The sequence below is a fragment of the Clarias gariepinus genome, chromosome 23 (genome assembly GCF_024256425.1).
Source record: "Clarias gariepinus isolate MV-2021 ecotype Netherlands chromosome 23, CGAR_prim_01v2, whole genome shotgun sequence".
Taxonomy (NCBI): domain Eukaryota; kingdom Metazoa; phylum Chordata; class Actinopteri; order Siluriformes; family Clariidae; genus Clarias; species Clarias gariepinus.
In genome coordinates this window covers 12749503-12771563 of record NC_071122.1, presented here as the reverse complement: position 1 = coordinate 12771563, position 22061 = coordinate 12749503, and the positions used below count along the sequence as shown (strand labels likewise).

Genomic DNA, 22061 nt, shown 5'->3' with positions numbered 1-22061 from the left:
TTTGGTTTTATTACAGCCTTTTTTAAAAACAGATGCAAAAACACACGTTTTTCCACTCAATGTTGACCTCAGGTGTCATCAGCTCAGTCCTTAGATTTGATTATAGTTAACCTAGGCTAAATTCTGCTGATAGCACAATATTTGGAAACACACCTGTGAAATTTAAGACTTTTGTTAAGGCACAGATCCAAAAAAGTAAATAAAAATTCCGGATCTATGCAGACTTTTCTACACATAGGTCCACAACACACTGAGCAAACTGGATAGGTCTTTTGTCAGAGAGTTGTCTTAGAACCTGAATGTCATTCTTAACAGAACGCAACAGGATCGAATTAGAAAAACTGCCTGAACATAAACCATTGGGTATTTATGGTCTCGTCGTCTCATTGTCTATACAGCTTAATCCTGTATTTAGGGTCACGAGGGGCCTGCACCCTATCCCTGGAAACTTAGGGCACAAGGCAGGGTACACCCTGTATAGGGTGCCTATCCGTTGCAGGACGCACACATACACACGCTGATTTACACACTACGGGCAATTTGGAAACACATAATCTGCATGTTTTTAGATGGTGGGAGGAAACTGGAGTACCCAGAGGAAACCCCCCTAGCACAGGGCAAACAAAAAGCAAACTCCATGCACACCAAGATGGGGATTGAATCTGGCCAGGACTCGAACCCGGACCCCAGAGGAACAAGGCGGGTTTGTTAGAAGGCATCTAAAAAAGTAATAAGAAACAAGTTTCCAGGTCAATAAAATTATGAATAAACTTTTCAGCCTGTATGGCAAGTGTTAATTCTGGAAGAAACCAGAACATGGAGGCAACATTATGCCATGGGGAGCTTGCTTTTTAGAAACAGGCATCAGGACGCTTGTCTTGCTGAACAAATCCCATGTCTGTATGTGACTCAACTAGACCTCTGACTCAAGACCTCTGACTGAGACAAAGGATGACTTTCTCACGAGACATTGACCTAAAGGAGCCAAAATATCAGAGAGGCTTTGGGTCAAGTCTGTGAATGTCCCTGAGTGAAAACATCATTCTATATTTAAACATCTTGTCCTTACTTTATAATTGCTAACAATTGTTTATTGTTTTCTGCTGCATGGTAGAAAGTGAAATCTGTAAGCATCACCCTCCATCGTCAATTTACTACTTAATAAAAGGTTCTCCTGGCTTGGCTTATTCAGCGGGATACTAGTCCAAAGAATTTGTTCCAATTTCTGCAATATATCACCTCACTTTAATAATCAGCTTTCATTTTTATGAGCTTAATTAGTCAAAATCAGGCTTTTTGTTGAATAGTCGGAACCCAATTCTGTAGCTAATCATATCCAATGTCAATTTAGTTGACGTGCTTTTACTCTACATCAGCACACACAACCACTGGCAGAGACATTTGTTCCAACCCTGTTTGACACCACATTATTTTTTCTCATTAACAAAGAAATAGGTTTAACTGAGAAATTGTGTGTTGTAGTGGATGAGCAGAGCATATGCTCATAGTCAGCCACTTCATCAAGTGATTACTCCAACCAGGGTTACAAAAACATCTGTAGCTGATTTATTTAAAAGAGACTTGCACCTTTTGTTTCATCACTAAAAGGCTTTCCCTCAAAGGCAGCCTTTACAAATGATCATCGATTGTTATTCCAGAAGCAGATTACAGTATACCAAAGGACCAAGACAGTCATGCTGCTGTCATTTGGTCAGTACCTGAGGTTCCTAAGTTCAGTTTGCAATAATAAACAACACTATTAATAAATGGATTATTTTCACAGTTTTTATTTACTGATTTTCTCGTCCAGGGGAATTAGATCGCATTATGTAGCAAAATGAAGGTTAATGATGTTTTATAGAGTATCGTTTCTGTCTATTAAAGAACCTCATAATAAAAATGGCACTTCAAAGATGTCTCTTCATGAGAGAGACAAACACAGTCTCTGTCATCACTGAAATTATATGTCTCTAAATCACTAACTCCTTGATCCTAGCACTCGTTATGGTCTGTGATGGCCAGGCGCTGGAACTTTATTAGTATCAAATAACTTTGCAAGCAAATTTTTTAGTAAAAAAAAAGGAAAAAGAGACTATATTTACATAAAAAATTTACATATAACATTTTTGTGATATAAATGAAGAAACCTTAGGAATAAGTCTTACTGTACTGCTCATGTTATAAGCCAACAACCCAAAACAGCACTTACAGACTAGACATAACCAGCCACATAAACTGGAGCCTGCTTGCTTATACTTTTGCCCACCCCTGAAATGGGAGACGGGGTTGGACAAAAGTATTATGGGGAAGACCGGCTTATAACACTGTGAAAATTCACATGCAGGACTCTGTCTTGGTTGTTCTTATCAGTTTATAGACAGGCTCTCTGCCTACGAAAAATGCTGAACATGTACATTACATGCTAGTTTCTTTCCCCTAAGTGGATGTTCTAACATAAGAACTAATGACAAGCCATACGCCACTTCTATTGTTCACAGCACCTTCATAGCCTAGTAATTACGGCACAGCAAAACACCAACCTCTTTCTTCCAAAAGAGGCAGTATCTTGTACCTGACCCCACAACTGTGACTTACAGATACTAAACTGAAGAAGCTTCTTATGCAAGCCCTAGCTTCGCTCTGAGCACAGCCTCGTCTGTTTTAGACATTTATCAGCTCGGCAGCCGAGCAGACGCGCGCTATCCTTGCGCTGCTGGCAAAGCCCACAGAGCCTGGGAAAGGTGGAAATATCTGGCCTCGCAAAACTGCCTGCAAAACACTGGTAATGTACAAATGACTTGCCTCTTTTCTGCTCGCCTCTAACACTAACATAAATAAATCCATAAACCTTTATGCAACTGTACTCTTATCCTTCAGCAGATGTAATTTGACTAAAATTAGAATTTTCCTTTCTATGTACAGTGTAAGTTTGTATTGTGATTTGGAACTTGTGATTATAAAAAATATATATGCTACAGTGCTACATCTAGAGCAAAGAAAAAGCGGTTAATTGTTTTTATTTGTCAGAGAAAAAGGTTTTGCACTCCTGCTGTCTAAGGAACTCTAGTGTAAACACTGCTTTCTAACCAGGGGTCAGAAAAAAAAACAAAAAAAACCATACGTACAGTCATGCAAGATCTCCGCACTCACTGCTGAATATTTTCTACCCTCCTCTCTTTTCACTTCTTTGAAAGATTCTTTCCATCTGAGCCTTGTCATCCTAAAAAGTTTGTTAATCAAAATGCTTTCTCTGGTTCCCCCTTTTTCCTTCTCATTCTGCCGTCTTTTTTCCCCCCTTCGCCACAGACCTAGATCTGTCTGAACACTAACCGCATGACACTTTGCCTAAGGCTTACATCCAGTGTGTTGGCATCGAAAAGGGGGTGGGGGCGGCACCCCGATGCATGTCTAAACTTTCTGCCTTGAGTACTAATCACAAATCTCTTACTGCTCTTTTGACGAGTAGCGTTTTTATGAATTCAGGGGTATTATGCAGTTCATTCTTGGAGTGCTCGCTCTTCCAATGTTCCTCTCATGCTTTGTTTTGGTACAGAAAGCTTTTACACCCTAGCAAGGGAGTACAAATGGAGTTTTGTTCCACATTGTTTTACTTGCCTTCTTTCTAATAAGTATGTTGAAAATTCAGACATTAAATACTGTATATACACACAGATAGGACAGCCGTTTGGTATTGGGCTCAAAATCATTTTTGTTATGGTTGTTAAATCTAAACATGACACTTAAAAACCAGTAATTGGTACCCAACACATCTAAATAATAGCTTCAGAGTATACTTACTGTTCTGTTATAACATGCCACTATATTGTCTGACATCCAGGATAATACAGAAGCTCAAATATAATGCTGTAACTTGTTATTTATTTCCAGACTTGTTATTATAGAAGTGTGTGTGAAGCTATACATTAAATGGGGTACAGTATATTAAGGGCGATGAGGCCTAAGATCTTTGTTTCATTCCACAGACTTCCGTCATGAGAATATGGCTTTTACTTGCCGTGTCATTTTTCTGCTGGCTAAGCTGCAGTGTTGCCAAAGAGCAGAATCGGAATCGTCCCATGGCTCAAGGAAGACGAAGGAGGGGGAAGAAAATGGCCCGTCAAGGCAGGATGCCAGTAAATGGTGGATATAATGGAGGACAAGTTTTCATTGAGTCTTATAAAGAGGTAGAGGAAGCCAAGCCGAACTACAATGTTATTCCAGGTCAGTGCATACTTCAAAGTGGTCTTTAAATTGACAAAAATTAACTGAATATGGTGTTATTTTGGTCGCTGGTTTTAACAATATGATTTGTTATAATGAAAATCAGTTCTGTGCAATCTTTCAAAATTATAGAAGTAACTTCTTATCTTGAGTTATTTCCTGGGACGTCTATGCAAAAGACATAAGACAGGCAAACTTAAATGACCATATGTGATGTACATGGTCAGGTGCATAGATTTATATGGAAAGGTTAACTGAGCTTACTAAAGTCTCAGCTCAGCAATATTAATATAATTTAACATGGCTATAAACTTTGTATGTTTAGGGTGGAGTTATGCTTTCCACTAAGGCCTTGTGGCATTTCATGACAGGAAAATCTTGGGAAACCAGCTGTTGACATGACCATATTGTCCATGGTGGTATCACACTGACCACATGATTATTGGCTGTACATTCAATTTTGGCAACTGGGGTGTAAGAGCTGCAATTCTGGTCAACAGCAAGATATGTTTACTTAACAATATCACATGGTTGGTGCCACACTATTTTTTACAAGAACTTATTAAGTGCATCTTGCTTTAATAAGTATAAGGGGATAAGTCACATTCAGATAGTTATTCATTCACAGTATTGCCCGGAGGGAGCAATTTTGAATGCCAGCTATTCGTTAGCCATCTCTGACCAGGAGTCAAGAAAAAAAAACTGACCATGCTCTTGGGGTGGGAGGGATGGCCTTTCTTATGCACTTTCAGTAACAAAAACATTAACTAACAGTAGTCATCCATGTATGCAGAAGAAGGCAGATGACACATTCCTCAGAATTCCAACCGAATAAGCAGCAGCTGAAAAACATGCGACTGGCTAGCTTCATGTGTCTTGGTGGGAGCAAGTGAAGCATAGCCTTTATCCTCCTAGACAAGTAACTTTGACTCATATTCTCATTCTTCTGAACCATGCGATTGCGGAAGGCCAAGGTTTTCTTCACAGCCTGTGATCCACTACTAGCCACTGGTGTTGCAGGACATCCTTAGTCCTGGTCCCAAGCAGAAATAAAAATGAGAAAGTTAAGTCAGGTAGAGGATCCAGAATAAATCATATATGAACAATAAATGTGCAGATCAAATGGTCTGTATGGTGACCCCTAAATGTGGTGACCCCCTAATGAGAGCAGCTGTAAGAACAACATATCTTTAGAGTCACCTGAAAATAGTTTGTCTTCTTCATATCAGGTAATTTTTTCTTACAAATATAGCTTCTGCCTTGCTAATTAAAGGTCTAAATATAAATCCATATCCGGATATCTGTAAAGCTGTTTTGTGACGATGTCCACTGTAAAAGATTTATTGAATTTAATTGTCAGGTGATCAAGTAAGGGTGTAAATAAGAAAACAAAACAACAACTAAAACTAGAACTTTAAATACTAGAGTATATACATGTTGAGAAATGTATGCTATTTTGTTGCTATTAAACCAATTTCTTTTCCATAGGGGACATGGGACAATGTGTATTTCAGGGCATCACTATGTTTGATAAAACCGTGTGGTCACCGAAGCCCTGTGTCACCTGCTTATGCTCCAGTGGCAATGTGGTGTGTGATGAAATGCAGTGTCCACTTCTACAATGCCAACTCAAATTTAAACCCATTGGACAGTGCTGCCCAATCTGCATTGGAGCCAGTGAGTAAAATGGTCCAACTTCAAACTCTATCAATATACAAAATATTTAGTATGATAACATCAAGCGTACAACCATTATTCCTCCACTACAAATAAAAACCATGAGCAGCCGCACAGCAGTAGCAACCGGTGGTTCTCAATCCTACGGTGCATTATAGTAGAAAGCTTAAAATATTACTTGCAAATGCAATTAATGGTGATAAAATAAATTCATACTACATGAGTTTACACAAACGTGATCATCAGCTATATTCTTTTGTTAAAATTTTGCCAATTTAAATATTCAAATGTTTGGTTAAAAGCACTTAAAGTAGTTTACTAACCCGATGGAAAAAGCTTAGTGTCCAATGAATCTAAAGCAATTAGCATACATAATGATACATAAATATCAAATAGGAAGATTTAGTTTATATCACCTTTCAATATTGTATTGTATATTGTTACTGTATACATAACAATATATTGAAGATACTGAAGAGTAGTCAAACAGTGAATTGATTCTGACTCTTGATGTACTCCTACATCAATTACAGCTCAAGAAGTCTCTGAACACTCTGGCGATACCCCTGTTCCTAACGATCCAAGTGTCCCATTTCTGCCCGACCAGGACATAAGGAGAGAAAAATACAAGGAGGAAGAGGAGAGGCTCCTGAGGAAAGATGTTGAGCGTAAGAAAAGAAAGAAGCAAAAAAAGTTAACAGAAAAACAGAGGAAAGACCAGAAGGAGCAAGAGCAGGAGGAGGAAATGAGGAAGTTGAGAGAGGAAGCAGAGAAGAGGGCAGCGGAAGAAGAAGAGAAGAGAAAGAGAATTGAGGAATACCAGCGAGTAGAGGAAGAGAGGAAGAGAAGAAGGGAGAAGGAACAAAGAGAGATGCTGAGGAGTTTTGAGGAGGCAGCAGCGCGAGCGCGAAATGAACTCAGGGCAGGGGAAGATGTGGAGGAGGAGGAGGAGGAGGAGGAAGAGGAGACTGTGTGGTTAAGAGGGGATGTTTTCCAAATGTCACCACAGTTACCAACCCCTCCAGCCTTTCCACCAACGACAGCACCATCTGAACCCGGTCATGCTGGAGAGGGAAACGATGCAGACGAGGAATCGGCACGGATTAGCTATGTACTCCCTCCGGGATGCACAATCTCTGATGTCATTGTCTCCTGTGAAAATGCCAAACTCACCAGTATTCCTCCTCTTTCCATCCCTGAGCTCAAGTCTCTCAATCTACAGGGTAAGGACGACAACATGTCTGTACAAACATATAATCTAGGCAAGACAAACTGTAGGCAAGACTATTCTACGCCGTAAATAGTTATTGCTCTAAAGAGTAAGATGTTAGTTCCTGTGCTTCCATTAATGTTAAACAAACATCTCTTAAAAGTAATCCGCACCATAACTATGTTTTCATTGCACTCTGGTTATATTAAAACTCATGTTGGCTGCATTGCCTTTTCAAAACTTACAGTTTACTACTTTCAGTTTATTAGTCATTGCTGTGCAAGGAGATGAACGTGTTACATCAGTTTATTTGTAACTCCGATGCGAGCAAAACTAAATGCCCACTTGTGATTTGCAAGAAAGAAGAACAGCATGCAGTGATAATTTTTTGTGGTCTAAAAGTGTACCTGGTGCCATTATTTACTCAAGACTTTGTGAACAGTATGTAGAAAGTGTTTAAAGAAGGTGAACATTTCTTAAAAAGAATCATTACCAATGACGAAACAGTATGAGCCTGAGAGTAAATTCTGGCATGGAGATTATTATTCTGTATGGAACAGAATCAACATTAATCGCTGACTGAGAGAAAGTAAAAAAAAAAGTCAACCATTAGCTGGAAAATTGATGCTTACAATTTCTGTGGATTCTCACAGGCCAGTATTGGAACATTATCAGGAAAAACGATCAACAATTAGAAGTACTCGTTACAGTGAGATGCTTATTGAAGAGTTTGAGCCTAAACTCCAGATTGAGCGCAGATGAATGCTATCCAAGGGCGTTGTGATCTTGCATGACAAAGCATGTCCGTACATATCTGCCCACACTCCTGTCAACACTCAGCAAAAAAATGTATTAGCTTTAAAACATTTTCAACGAGGGGTACAAAGTATTGGAAAGTAAGTAGATTATGTCAAAAAAATTATAAATAGGTCTTTTCTTAATTTTAATTAAGGTCTATAGCCACAGTGCGGATAATTTTGACTCACCCTCGTATTAGGTACAAAAGTCAGGTTATCATAACAGCTTAACTAAGTAGGATAGGTCCTTGTAAATGAGCTGTTACAATAGAAACAACTATGTATTAACACAAGAAGATTAATATTAACCTGTGCTTTGCATTGAATAAGACTCTACTATCAGAGGTGCCATAGAAACTAATCAACACAGAGCTTTGAATACTGCAACTAGGAACAATACAGTTTATGCAAATTAGTTCTGATACAGTAAAATCACAATTTCACTTTTTAGTTTCAATGATCGGCTGCATTACAAACTACCGAGATAATACCATGACCTTGTTATTGACTAGATCTGAATGCAATATGAAATAATTCTGTCTGCTATATAACCTGGGAAGCCGAATGGATATACAATATACTGTAACACAATACATGACATAAGTATCAGTTATTAAGATTGGTTTGGGGAACAAATAGTTCTGATCATGTCTGGTAAATAAGAGCATTTTGCAGTTATTTAACACACCATATTCTGTGAATCCACAGGAAACGCAATCACTACCATTCCAGCTGAAGCTTTTAACGGTGTACTGAATTTGGAGTGGATTGATTTGGGAAAAAATAAGATCTCATCATCTGGAATTGATCCACAAGCATTTACCGTAAGGACTCAAGTTTGCATTCCTTTATTTTGCAGATGCCTTTACCCAAAGCAACTTACAGCTGAGCTGATTAAAGGAGGCTGAAGAGCCTTGTTCAAGAGTGATTGTCAGATTCCTAACCCTGCCCTAGTTCTGAGCTGCTCCCCTCTGAGCCATCATTGCATTCAGAGATGTTTCCATTATTAAGGCAGAACATGAATAACTTTTCAAGAAGCAAGCTTGTGCTTTTATACAATCATATATAATCAATTCCACGACTTAAGAACCGACACTGTTTGACACAAACATTAGCGCTACATTGTTTTTCCTCCATGTGCTCAGAATGCTTTGAACAGCCAATTTAAATAAACAAAGAACAGAATTCCATGGCACATGATCAAAATAAATATCAGAAAGTCTGCTTCTACTTTCAATTATGCTCTGTAGTTCACAAAAAGCTTTATGAAAAAGTTCCATGAGGCTGATCATATGAATAAAACTTAAGCAATGTTATTTAACAAAACCTTTTGTATTAGTGCAGTCCCACGAATACCAGACAAGTATTCTATCTATACTGTTCTTATATCTAAGAACCCAAGAAATAGTTTGGCATTTTTTAAGTGATTTTATAGACTGTTTCATACTTTTCTACATACAATATTATTGTTTTCTCCACTATCAATCAGTTTGTAGAATCTTAGAGGTACAATATGGTACTAATCTCTTTAATGGCATGAGACATTATCTTCCAGCTATTGTCCATTCAAGCTTGTCCATTGTTTCTTGTAATTAATTTGCAACTTGTGTCAGGAAAATATACCTAAATTTGAAAAGTTCACTAGTCAATAGATATTTTACATCGTTTTACATCATTTCTACTTTCAATCACAGAAGCTCAAATTTTTAACACGGTTATATATGGATGGAAATTTGCTTCAACACATTCCTCCAGGCCTTCCACATCAGCTACAAGAATTAAAGATTAATGAGAACAACCTCCAGGAGTTTGACGAGGACAGCTTTGAAGGTAAATCATGCAATGAAAAGGTGTTACTGTGGAAAAACTATACAAACCTTCTGAGTTTCTGCTAACCTAAAGGTGTTGTTATAAATCCTGGCAGGTCTGAGCAATCTGGTAACTCTAGAAATGGAAGGGAACTTACTGAGTGAAGGAAATGTAAATCCCAAAGTCTTCACACCACTGAAACAGCTCAACTACCTAAGACTAGGAAGAAACCACTTCCGCACCATTCCTCAAGGCCTACCAGCATCTCTGCAGGTAAATTGGAGGTAAAGGCAGTCCAGCTGTCAAGCTTAGATAATCTGAGATAACTGATTTTCATTCCATTACCTATGCAAAAATTGACATGGCTGTCTGATTTGCATTCATTCATCTGATCAAAGTAATTGCCTTATTCTGGTCAGTAATGCAGAATCTACCTTAGGAACATCCACAGTAAGTCAAGACTACAGGCTGGATGACCATATAATAGTCTATTGCAGGGCACCAATTATGTGCATTCTAAAATTCGGTCAAAGCATAACCAATCCACTTTCTGGTATTTTTTAAAGTAGCTGGTTAACCCATAAGACACTAGTACATACAGAGGTAGATCATTACACACCACACTGACAGCGCTTCCATTCTAAACTCAATCACATTTATTAAATTAACCAAATTATCAGTTTCAACGATTAAAACCATACTGTCAGCACAATACTAAATCACACTCTATTGTATTGCACTAAATTACAATAGAGTGATACATTTAGCAGCTGTGAACAGTATCACATTAAAATGCTGGCTGTTATAATGATTTTACATTTGTGGTCTTCACGAGGCCACAAATGAGGAGTTGAGTGATGCAAAGTGAAAATGTTTTGGTGACATGGTAATTAAGTCAACTGAGCAAAATATACCACAGGTTCTCAACAACGTCCCCATTCAGTCATTAAAAATATAACAACGAAATGGATTCTAAATAAATTTAATTTAACTGAAAAGGAAAAAGTATTAATATACTGAATAAGCAACATCATCGCAGCATTTTATCATGCACCTGATGAGAGTACAGACCCCTTGCAGTTATTCTGCTGTAACAAATTGGCATAATCATTAATTAATTATTCATTTTACAGTTCATCTGTGGATTTCAATGATAATTCCATATAAATCCTACCAACATTCAACCACTTGTTCTTGAGATAGTACATTAAAAAGAATCCGTTACAGACAAACAGAAACCAAGACAATATATATAAAAAAAGTATAAATAAAATGTAGATGTTTATCTTACATGCATTTATATCTCTGCAATTATACTTGCAAAGAAAGGGATGGCTAGCCTTGGTCATAGAGGAGACGACGCACATAAATACTGACAACGTGGGGTGTTTAAATCTGAGATCCTCTGCAAGAGACAAATCCTGAAGGGAAAAGTAAAGTACATCCAGTAGCATTGGGTTTAGTCATAAACCATGATTTTCCCCTAAGCCCAGACATACTTGTGCAGTTACTTTACTTCCCACCAACCTGCAAAATTTTATAATGAGCTCAGCTGGTTCACATATAAACAAAAAAGTAATTTATACCTTAATCAGGTTTACTCGTTCCTTTGAATGAATACAGTCAATAGAGCAACTAATTTCTTTTGTCATAGCCCACTGACAGCTAGGAGCACTCAGACTGTACACCAATGCTGAAAAAGAAATTTACTCCTGGAAGTGATTAATTTCACTTCTAGCAGAGATCATTAAATGCAAGCCTTAGAAACATGATCTAACAGAAAACAATATCATCCATACTCTATAAAGTAAGGAAAAAAATACTAAGGAGAAGCATTTCTAATAATTTGGTAGCGGTCATGCCGAGTTTGTTTTTACTTTGTTTTACGATCTGTATTGCTAACATCCTGCTCGCTCAAGTCTGTGTTGCATTGCCTGCCCTGTATTTTCCTTAACACTGTGAAATCTGAGACTCTGTGTTTTGATACATTTTGTTTTGTTGCACATCACACTGCCCCCTACTGCACGCTGTCATGTAACATGCATGTATAAATGGTGACATCTTTTTAAAACAGTGGAAGGCCATATCTGTTATTGAAATATAAACGCATATACAGACGCACAGCTCAGTGTCAAACTAGAGGCAAACAATTCCTTGAAATCTTCTCCAGCACATGCCAAAGATTTATTAAGAGACCTTCTCATTCAATGTGTTTTCTTTATTTTCATGACCATTTACATTGGTAGATTCTCACTGAAGGCATCAAAACTATGAATGAACACATGTGGCGTTATGTACTTAACAAAAAAAGGTGACATAACTGAAAACATGTTTTATATTTTAGTTTCTTCAAAATAGCCACCCTTTGCTCTGATGACTGCTTTGCACACTCTTTGCATTCTCTCGATGAGCTTTAAGAGGTAGTCACCTAAAATGGTTTTCACTTCACAGGTGTGCCTTATCAGGGTTAATTAGTGGAATTTTTTGCTTTATTAATGGGGTTGGGACCATCAGTTGTGTTGTGCAGAAGTCAGGTTACTACACAACCGACAGCCCTATTGGACAACTGTTAAAATTCATATTATGGCAATAACCAATCAGCTAGCTAAAGATAAGCAAGTGGCCATCATTACTTTAAGAAATGAAGGTCAGTCAGTCCGGAAAATTGCAAAAACTTTAATTGTGTCCCAAAGTGGAGTCGCAAAAACCATCAAGCGCTACAACGAAACTGGCACACATGAGGACCGACCCAGGAAAGGAAGACCAAGAGTAACCTCTGCTTCTGAAGACAAGTTTATCCGAGTCACCAGCCTCAGAAATCACAAGTTATCAGCAACCTTAGATCAGATAATTGCCACACAGAGTTTTAGTAGCAGACCCATTTCTAGAACAACTGTTAAGAGGAGACTGCGTGAATCAGGCCTTCATGGTCAAATAGCTGCCAGGAAACCACTGCTAAGGAGAAGCAACAAGCAGAAGAGATTTGTTTGGGCCAAGAAACACAAGGAATGGACATTTGACCAGTGGAAATCTGTGCTTTGGTCTGATGAGTCCAAATTTGAGATCTTTGGTTCCAACTGCCGTGTCTTTGTGAGACGCAGAAAAGGTGAACTGATGCCTGGTTCCCACTGTGAAGCATGGAGGAGGAGGTGTGATGGTGTTTTGCTGGTGACACTGTTAGGGATTTATTCAAAATTGAAAGCCCACTTAACCAGCATGGCTACCACAGCATCCTGCAGCGACATGCCATCCCATCCAGTTTGCGTTTAGTTGGACGATCATTTATTTTTTAACAGGTGAATGATCCCAAACACACCTCCAGGCTGTGTAAGGGCTATTTGACCAAGAAGGAGAGTGATGGAGTGCTGCGGCAAATGACCTGGCCTCCACAGTCACCGGACCTAAACCCAATCGAGATGGTTTTGGGTGAGCTGGACCGCAGAGTGAAGGCAAAGGGGTCAACAAGTGCTAAACACCTCTAGGGACTCCTTCAAGACTGTTTTAAAACCATTTCAGGTGACTCTCTCTTGAAGCTCATCGAGAGAATGCCAAGAGAGTGCAAAGCAGTAATCAGAGCAAAGGGTGGGTTTTTTGAAGAAACTAGAATATAAAACATGTTTCCAGTTTCACCTTTTTTTGTTAAATACATAACTTCACATGTGTTCATTCATAGGTTTGATGCCTTCAGTGAGAATCTACCAATGTAAATGGTCATGAAAATAAAGAAAACACAATGAATGAGAAGGTGTGTCCAAACTTTTGGCCTGTACTGTGTGTGTGTGTGTATATATATATATATATATATATATATATATATATATATACATATATATACACATATATGATTCTTCATGCTCCTAAAACCACTTTAGCACAGTTTGAGTCAGGGAACCAAAATATCCATGGATTTGATATCATAGTCATTCAGGACTTTCAGGTCATCAGTTGACTTCATTTTATTGCTACAAAACGTTGCAACATTGCAAAGGAGCCTAGACCTGACTGACTGAAGCAACCCTAGATCCTAATAAGGCCTCCAGAGGCTTGTACAATGGGCACTATGCATGACGGGTGCATTGCTGCATTCACTTCTCTTCTTACCCTGATGCAACCAACACTTTGGAATTTTTCCCCATTTCTCAAAGTGCAAACTTTATGCTTCCTAGCAAGCTTAAGCATTTGTTTCTGATTAGTCTCACTAAAAAGTGGGTGTCTTCCAGTACGGCAACAAAGCTGTTTAGTCCCAAATCTGCGAATTTTTATCACATTGTGAGTATGGAAATGTTTTTAGTTTCACTATTAAAGTTAGCTGTGATTTCTACAGTCAATTTGTGGAAACGCAACTTTACCAAGCATTTAAATGATCTCCAATCACAGTTTTTTTTTTTTTTTTTTTTACCACATTTTCTTTTGCAAAATTGTTGGTTCAGCACTATTCTTATAGATTTTAATAAGGTGTTGCACATTTCTTAACGCAATTCGCAAAGTAATTTCTTTGCAGTCTCCTTAGTTTTTTTTCTCTCTCCTTGATGCAGGCCAATAATTAGAATTTTCTGAAACACAGTAACTGTAATCTTTTCCACAGGACACATCTTGCTGCATGGTTCTTTGAGAAAAGAAAAGCTGCTCAGTGCATCAGTTAGGGTTAAAACAATGGTTGCCAGCTGAAACATATATTTTTATTGCAGTGAGTATACCATCAACGGCCCTTTCGAATTTGCTCGTTTAAATACAAATAGCATTTTTTAAGGCTTAGAGAGCATGTTCAAACATTGATCTAGCCTCTTCTTTTATTTCAAGTCTCTTCTTTTTGTAAAAACATCTAAAGAGTTTTCCAAAATCAGATCAACAAAATTAGAGTAGTCTGTCCTGTCACCCTAAAATAGCCTTTAACCTTCTATCTAAGCTATATTTCACTGGGCAAGGCAGACACGTAGCTAGCTAGACCTATAAATAAATAAAATCATTCAGAAAATGACCTAATAATTCACACCTATTTATTTAGACCACACACATTTATTTACACTATTGGCCAATTTTTAATTTTTGTATCTCATAATACCATAAAAATGTGTTTCAATCGAGTTTTATCACGTGGGCAGGAGTCTGTTCAGTGAAAACAGATGGTATTAATGAATGAAAGTGCAATTTTAAATTGGGATTTTTTTTTTTTATTGCTGCACTTTAATGAACTTTTACTGTTGTGTGAAAATAATTGCCTATCCCTCTATGAAGGTCTATCCTGATGCTCATGTTCATATATATAAAGATCCTGATAGAAAAATCAAGCCTCATTAAGAATTGACACTTCATGGATTCATTCACTGCCAAAAACACAAACTTATGGCAGCCATACAATATGCCTTATGGACTTGACTTGACTTGCTTATGTGGCTGCAGATATTTTCAATATATATTTGCAAAAATTTATGTTTGCCTGTTTTTTTTAGGAGTTGCATCTTGAAAATAACCTAATTGAGGAAATCCCTGGTGAAGCTTTTAACCAAAGCAAAAACCTCAATGTTGTTGTATTAAGGCACAATAAAATAGATGAATCACGGATTGCACCCTTTGCCTGGATCAATCACAGGTATGTTTTTTTTGTTAAAGCAAAGTCAAATACCAGGATATCATACAATATTGCACTTTAGGGCATAGTGAACTTCATTTTTTTTCCTGCAGAATAACAAAATGTATTTTGACATATTGCATACATTGGTTTCTTTTAAAAAATGCTTAGCACTTTCCTTTTCTCATACACAATATCTTTACAGAAATCTGGAATCAATAGATCTCTCGCACAACAAACTTCATTTGGTCCCATCCTTCCTGCCAATGTCCTTGGTCCACCTGGTGCTGGTCGGCAATCAGATCGAACGCATTCCAGGATACGTTTTTGCACACATGGAGCCTGGTCTTGAGTATCTGTATCTCTCCTACAACAAGTTGGATGGAGAAGGGGTGGAACCTGAGTCTTTCTTTGGCACTTTTAGCACTATGACTGAGCTATGTCTAGACCACAACCAACTGACAAGCATTCCCATCGGTGTCAACGAGATGACATCATTACATTTCCTCAGGCTTAACAACAACAACATAAGGTAGTTACACAATCTCTAATAGTTGATAATGTATTGCTAAATCAAACTGTAAAAGTACACTGATCTGGTATTCAGATAATGTGATTTCCAGAAAAAGAAAAAGAAAAGACACTTCTGTGTATTACACCTATTCTTTTATTCTCTGCTTAGAGGCAAATTTTAATCACACATTATGGTTCAACTACTTCTTATAAATCACACTTCAGACACAAACAAGTCATTAATAGCAGCGTGTGAGGCTGAAAGCAATAAATTCACTTTTGCGGCACAACAGCAGTCAAATTCCTGCTTTCTGCAAATGCTAGAGGATCAAAATCACCATAAACACCATACTACATTTAGGTTAATGCAAAACCAACAACATACAGTCAAGAATTGGGACATTGATAACATTGTCATTTCAGCTGGTCAACACACTATGTACTGTAGAACTTTCAGCTTTAATTTGAAAGTACATACAGCACATCAGTGTAGGAAATTCTGCATTTTAATATAAAAATCCTGTACTCATAAACATCACCAGATGCTGGGTTTCTTGCCTGGTGATTCTCTACCAACCTTCAGTGCAGCTGCATTCAGTTTTTTGCTTGTACTTGGGGGATTCTGACTTCAAAACATAATGAATTAAATACATCCTCAATTGCCTTGAGTATTGACTTGGCCATTGCAGAGCATTCCACTTCTTTAAAAACAGTTTGTGTTGCATTTGGAGTATACTTTTGATTATTGTTTATCTGCACTGCGAAGCACCATGCAGTGTGTTTTTACCAGGTTTATTAAATTATGCTGTAGATTAACAATTCGATTATGCCTCAAATCATGAGTAGTTTTCCCAGTTTTCCATACGATTCTCTAGTCTATACCATCATAATGGTACAAATTGATCTTTGACTCACCTGTCTATAAGATGTTGTTCCAGAACTATATGTGCTTATTCGAATGTTTTTGACTCTAGTCTGATTTTTTTATTTTTTATGCTTATGCACTTATTTACTCTGGTGTAGGCTTCTTTTAATTGTTGATTTTGACATACAAGGGCGAGTCAAAAATTATCCACACTCAGGGTATACAAACAGAATCATAAACAGAAGGGTTTGGATATCTGCAAACAAAATTTGAACTGATACTCTATGGAAGGTGAAAGTTTCTTTAAGAGAATCATTACTTGTGACAAGACATGGATTCATCACTACAACACATGGATCCTTAGAGTAAATGGCAGAGTATGGAACGAAAACATCCTCAATTGCCAACCAAGAAAAAGTAAAAAAAAATCAAACATCACCTGGAAAATTGTTGGTTACAGATTTCTGGGATTTGGAAGGGCCAGTATTGGAACATTATCAGAAAAAAAGGGATGCTTATCAAAGAGCTGAAAACTAAACTTTGGATTAAATGCAGAGGACTGTTATCCAAGGACATTACGAAAACGTGTTAACAGATGGACAAAGAATATTGAGAGCAAAGAGATTTAAAAAAAAAAAGTTAATTCTAATAAATTCTACAGCTAAAATGCTGATAATTTTTGACGCATCCTTGATGATACACCGACAGTACCACACTGAAAGTGTTTGGCTGGTTGGTTGGGTTTGTGCTTGTTTGGACAACCACTATGAATGGCTTTTCCTTTATAGAATTCTTTTGCCATTCCCCACAGTTGTTTCCCACAGTCTGCTAAGGCGTTTTGTGCTCCTGAGCACAAGTGCATACTTTCTTTTTATGAACGTACCAGACAGGTGATCTGATGTTTTTGCTGTTGCTCAGATGGGTTTGTTTTGATTTTTCTGACACATGTTGGCTTGCTTTACTATAAATGGTGCAATTCATACACTATTGAAAGTCCACACTTAAAACATTTAATTTTAATTAACTATGAAAATAGGAGTAGAAATAGATTTGTCAATTCCCAAAAATAAATGGACCTGGCTATATTTGTCTGTTTACTGTACTAAGGAGAAATTCTTTCTAAGATTTGAGAAATCTGAGTATTTCCCAAATCATACTAAATGTTGGGAATGCGAAAAACAAGCTTACAAAGTCATCTTAAATGCATATCCTAAGTAAATACAAATTAAGGAAAAGTCAACATGATATCTTAAATAAAGTGCTAGGCCACAATAAGTTAAAAGAGATTCAGCGCTCTCTGGAAGAGCTTTGATTAATCTCTCTAGAACTGTACTGGAAGGATGAACATTGCTCCTTCAAAAGCCTATTCCTATTATGTTTTGATGACAAGGTGGAGATTATGTGTAAGACTTCAAAATTGTTTGCGATGTTAAGTTACGTTAAGGTTACTCTGAAGTCTATGTTTGATAATTTTCATTCTCAATAATTCAGTCAGCCCTCATGCCCTTTAAATAGGACAGCCTTACTCTGAAAGACATCATTATGTCCAGATAGAAATGATCTAGGCTTCCAAATTTTTCACATTTTACTTTACAGATGATAATGTTAACAATCAATAATCAAGTTATCATTAATTATTAATGGTAACAAGATAAACATTTTTTTAGTTTATGTTTTAATAATTCTTGGAAATATTCTGACAAACTAATTATGTAAGACAAATTAATGAACCCCAAGCAGTTAAAACAAATACAATAAAAAAATCAAGACCCCTTTGTCATGAATCTGTACAGGGTTATATCCAGCCCTGTACAGATAAAAAATGCACCACAATACATTATTTTCTTATCTGTCTGATAACAAACAGCAATGACACTAAACATTTCTGCATGTACAAAATTATCTAAAAAAATTAAGGAACAATATCAAAATTAATACAAAAAACCTTGCATAGAAATACAGTGTTCCTAATGCTCTCATTGTTCTATCCAACAGGCACATAGGAGAGGACAATATCTGCGACCCCTTGAATGATGAGGATTCACACATAGTAGCCTTGCGCCTTGAGAATAATCTGCTTGACCTCCGGAAAATTCCTCCAACTGCCTTCTCATGTGTTAGGTCTTATTCTAGTGTTGTTATGAGGCCTCAAAGAATTAAATAACCTTTGATGAAATATCAAGCATGTTAATTGTTCTTAATACAGTGTCTATGCTTATGCCCAAATAAAATGGAGAGAGGCAAAGTAATGTAAAATTGTCCAAACTCTCTAACCTGTTCAGAGTGTTTAGCAAGGGCATTGTTCAATATGTTGATCATTTTATAAGACAAGGGCCTTTATTTCATTAGCTATGAGAAACAAGGCATGGTTACTTGCTGGTATGTAGAGCATGTCAGCAGATGTCTGTGGTTACGGGGATGTATTTAGACTTTTAGTCTTTCTATGAATGCTAAATGGAAACATTTGACTTTCTGATTGTTCCGTCAGGGAAAGTGGCAGATCTGAAGATCCAAAGCTATTTAAGGATATGGCTCTGTTCACACCAGTATTTTATTATTTCAGCATCTTCTCATACAGTACATTTCCAGAGAACATAGGCAAAAATGTATAGTTTTACAATCAATATGCCATAAACATGTTTTACAATAAGTTGATTTGCATAGCTGCACATTACCACGAAGAACAAACCAAAAGATGATTACTACTGAGTTAAAACAAATGTATTAGTATTCTATTATATTGTCACAGTATTCATAAGAGCTCTGTTCTCATATACCCCTGTCTTTATATGTATTTAATAAGGTTTAAATAAAATAAAGCCTACATTTTTTCATCACATTTTTTTTTTTAATCCAAATGTTTGGTTCTACGTGGAAACCATTAGACGAGATGTAATTTTTCCTAATCAACAACTCTAACCATGCAAAAAGGATGGAAATTTGGTTTCAAATGGTTCATGTGCACATTCGCATTTGTTTCTTTTGCATTTGTTAAAATACCAGAGTAAAACAGTTACACTGAAAATCTAATTATTTAGATTTCTATAAAATGGCATCATTTTATAAAGAAATATACCATCAGATATTATGTGTGAAGAAATTGCCTAATTGTGTCCGTAAATGGTAACTATGATTTACAAACCAAAACTATGCTATATTAATGTCTAACTGATGCTCAACTGATTAAGGAAAACTGGTTAAGCACATCAATCAGACTTAGAGTAAATATGTGGAAGGAGTATTTTTGCAGGAAAGACAAGCAGACTTGTTAAATAAGATTTAACAATGAGTTTTATCTCCAACTAACAAATAATGTAAGACAGGCTAGGAGTGATGACTATTACTGAAACAGCAAATATGTTCTGTATCATTCATTTGTATTAAATGGGCGTCAAACATTCAAGAACATTTCAATCCAAATTTCTTTTGGGTTTGATCTGATGTTTTAACACTGCAACATACAGTATCAAACAACAAGAAATTACTGGCAGAAAGATAGCTGACAAGAACTAACAATTAGGATAACCTATTAAAAAAATGTACACCAGAATCCCAAAAGTTACAGGAGAAACAAAGAGAGTAAGATCAATGTTTTGCATCAACTGTCAAACAAAAGACTGAGTGGACAACCATAAATATCTAGAACAAGCTTTTTAAAGATTTGAAAATGTTTAAAAAAGTTTTTACATTACATAATCTGGCCATATCCAGGACCATAACAGTTCTGAGGTAACTGCCAAGCAGTACAGTGGGTGCACATACATGGACCTTAATACTTCACAATAATCAGAATTTTTCCCCAGTCAGAATAAAAATGCACCATGTAAAAACCTTAATCAAAACTGACTGGCCTGATCTGACTTATTTAGAACAAAAAATTGTAATCGAAATATAAGGGGTGGTGTAAACCTTTGATAATTCATACAACAGGTAACTATGTAAACACATGATCTAATTGTTTCTTTCCTGTTGGAATAGATTTTATTATTTCTGTGGATAGTTTCCTAAAGTGGGCGTAATATTACGTGGTGTGAGTTTCTGGGAAGGAAATGTAGCTTCCATTCCTGATCAGTAAACTTAGTGAGAACAACCCTCTTCCACCAGTCTTTACTTTAGGCTTTCATCCACTGGGTCTCTCACTGAGAAATGGGCACTGATTGGCTTACAATTTCAACAGCAAAATGTTTCCATTGCGGAACCTGATGAACCCATCTGGGTAAGTTAAACAATCTAAACTGCAAGGCAAGGGAAACAGAACTCTCGCTTTTAGAAGAGGCTTTGACATTTGAGCGCAAGCTTGAATTGTTTGCAAGGCACATGGATTGTGGTTAACTTGATGAGTTTCCCATGTTGAAACAGAAAAACAAAGAAAGGACAAAAAAATGCAAAAGATGGTGAAGAAAGTGACTCTTATAATAAAACAATTATTTGACTGTCTACTTCAGGGATTTAATAAAAAAATGACTATGGCCTTCACGGTATGTGGGGTCAAAACATTCAGGTTAGTATTTTCTCTTCTCACATGCATTGGCCCAACTTTCGAGCATACGGTGTTCCATGACTCATCTAACCAGATCACTTTTTCCACATTTCTGTAGACCAGTGTCTATGTTTTTTTGCACCACTTAAATCATTGTAATGATGGGTTTACAGCAACACGACCATAATATTCCTCTCCACGTAGTCATTGACTGTTACTTCACAGATTGTTCACATTTTGCTTCAACATTCTTTCTCACCTCAAAAAGTTGCTCTTGTGAAATTTAATAGATATTGCACAGACATGTAATGTGCCCTAATTTTCAACCCTGTTTACTGTCTAGATCAAAATATAGATGTTATTTTAGTAAGTGTCCTATTGGAACACATTAAGTTGACCTTACAGAAACTTATTCTATTAGTGCACCAATAAAATAACCATAGATCTTGGAGGCAGTGTTACTTTCGTCAGTGAAAATAATGACGAAAAATATTCATTGATGACCTGTTTTCCATGATAAAGACAAAAATTTAACTTTTAAAATTTTTGTAGATTAATAAAAACTAAATGATGGAATGTGAATAATGGATGATTGGACAAAAGTTTATTTTTTTTTTGATCATTCTATCCAATAATCTGTAAACACATTTACTACAAACCTTATGATTGGTTGTAAAAATAAATATATATATATATATATATATATATATATATATATATATATATATATATAAAAAAACATACCCCACCTACCAGCCTTAAAAAAAACAAACCCTTTGTTACCTGGAATGGCTCTCTTGGTATTAAACGTGGGAATGATTTATGGGATAATGTCACCTACTGTACATAAAACAAAATTTACCCACAATTTATTATAATTTTTTTTTTAAATCAGTGAAAAGGCAAGTTAACACCAACAT

General features: G+C 36.7%; 2 protein-coding genes across 2 annotated transcripts in view; one reads left to right on the top strand and one right to left on the bottom strand.

Moving 5' to 3' along the window:
• Positions 1-22061, bottom strand: part of cenpp (centromere protein P) — a 91698-nt gene that overhangs the window by 8988 nt on the left and 60649 nt on the right. The gene's annotated exons all lie outside the window — the stretch shown is intronic.
• Positions 2434-19498, top strand: ecm2 (extracellular matrix protein 2, female organ and adipocyte specific). Its single transcript, XM_053484493.1, has 10 exons — positions 2434-2782; positions 3984-4221; positions 5710-5898; positions 6432-7121; positions 8614-8729; positions 9600-9735; positions 9830-9987; positions 15165-15304; positions 15489-15815; positions 18657-19498. Exons 2-10 carry the CDS (start codon positions 3993-3995, stop codon positions 18823-18825), a joined length of 2154 nt encoding a protein of 717 aa, XP_053340468.1. The 5' UTR covers positions 2434-2782; positions 3984-3992; the 3' UTR covers positions 18826-19498.

What these genes read in the sequence shown, in the direction of transcription:
- ecm2 (XM_053484493.1), top strand. Translation starts at nt 3,993, where the DNA reads ATGAGAATATGGCTTTTACTTGCCGTGTCATTTTTCTGCTGGCTAAGC. An exon ending in TGACGAGGACAGCTTTGAAG is followed by an intron (nt 9,736 to 9,829) that starts GTAAATCATGCA and finishes AAATCCTGGCAG; the next exon opens with GTCTGAGCAATCTGGTAACT. An exon ending in TTTGCCTGGATCAATCACAG is followed by an intron (nt 15,305 to 15,488) that starts GTATGTTTTTTT and finishes ATATCTTTACAG; the next exon opens with AAATCTGGAATCAATAGATC.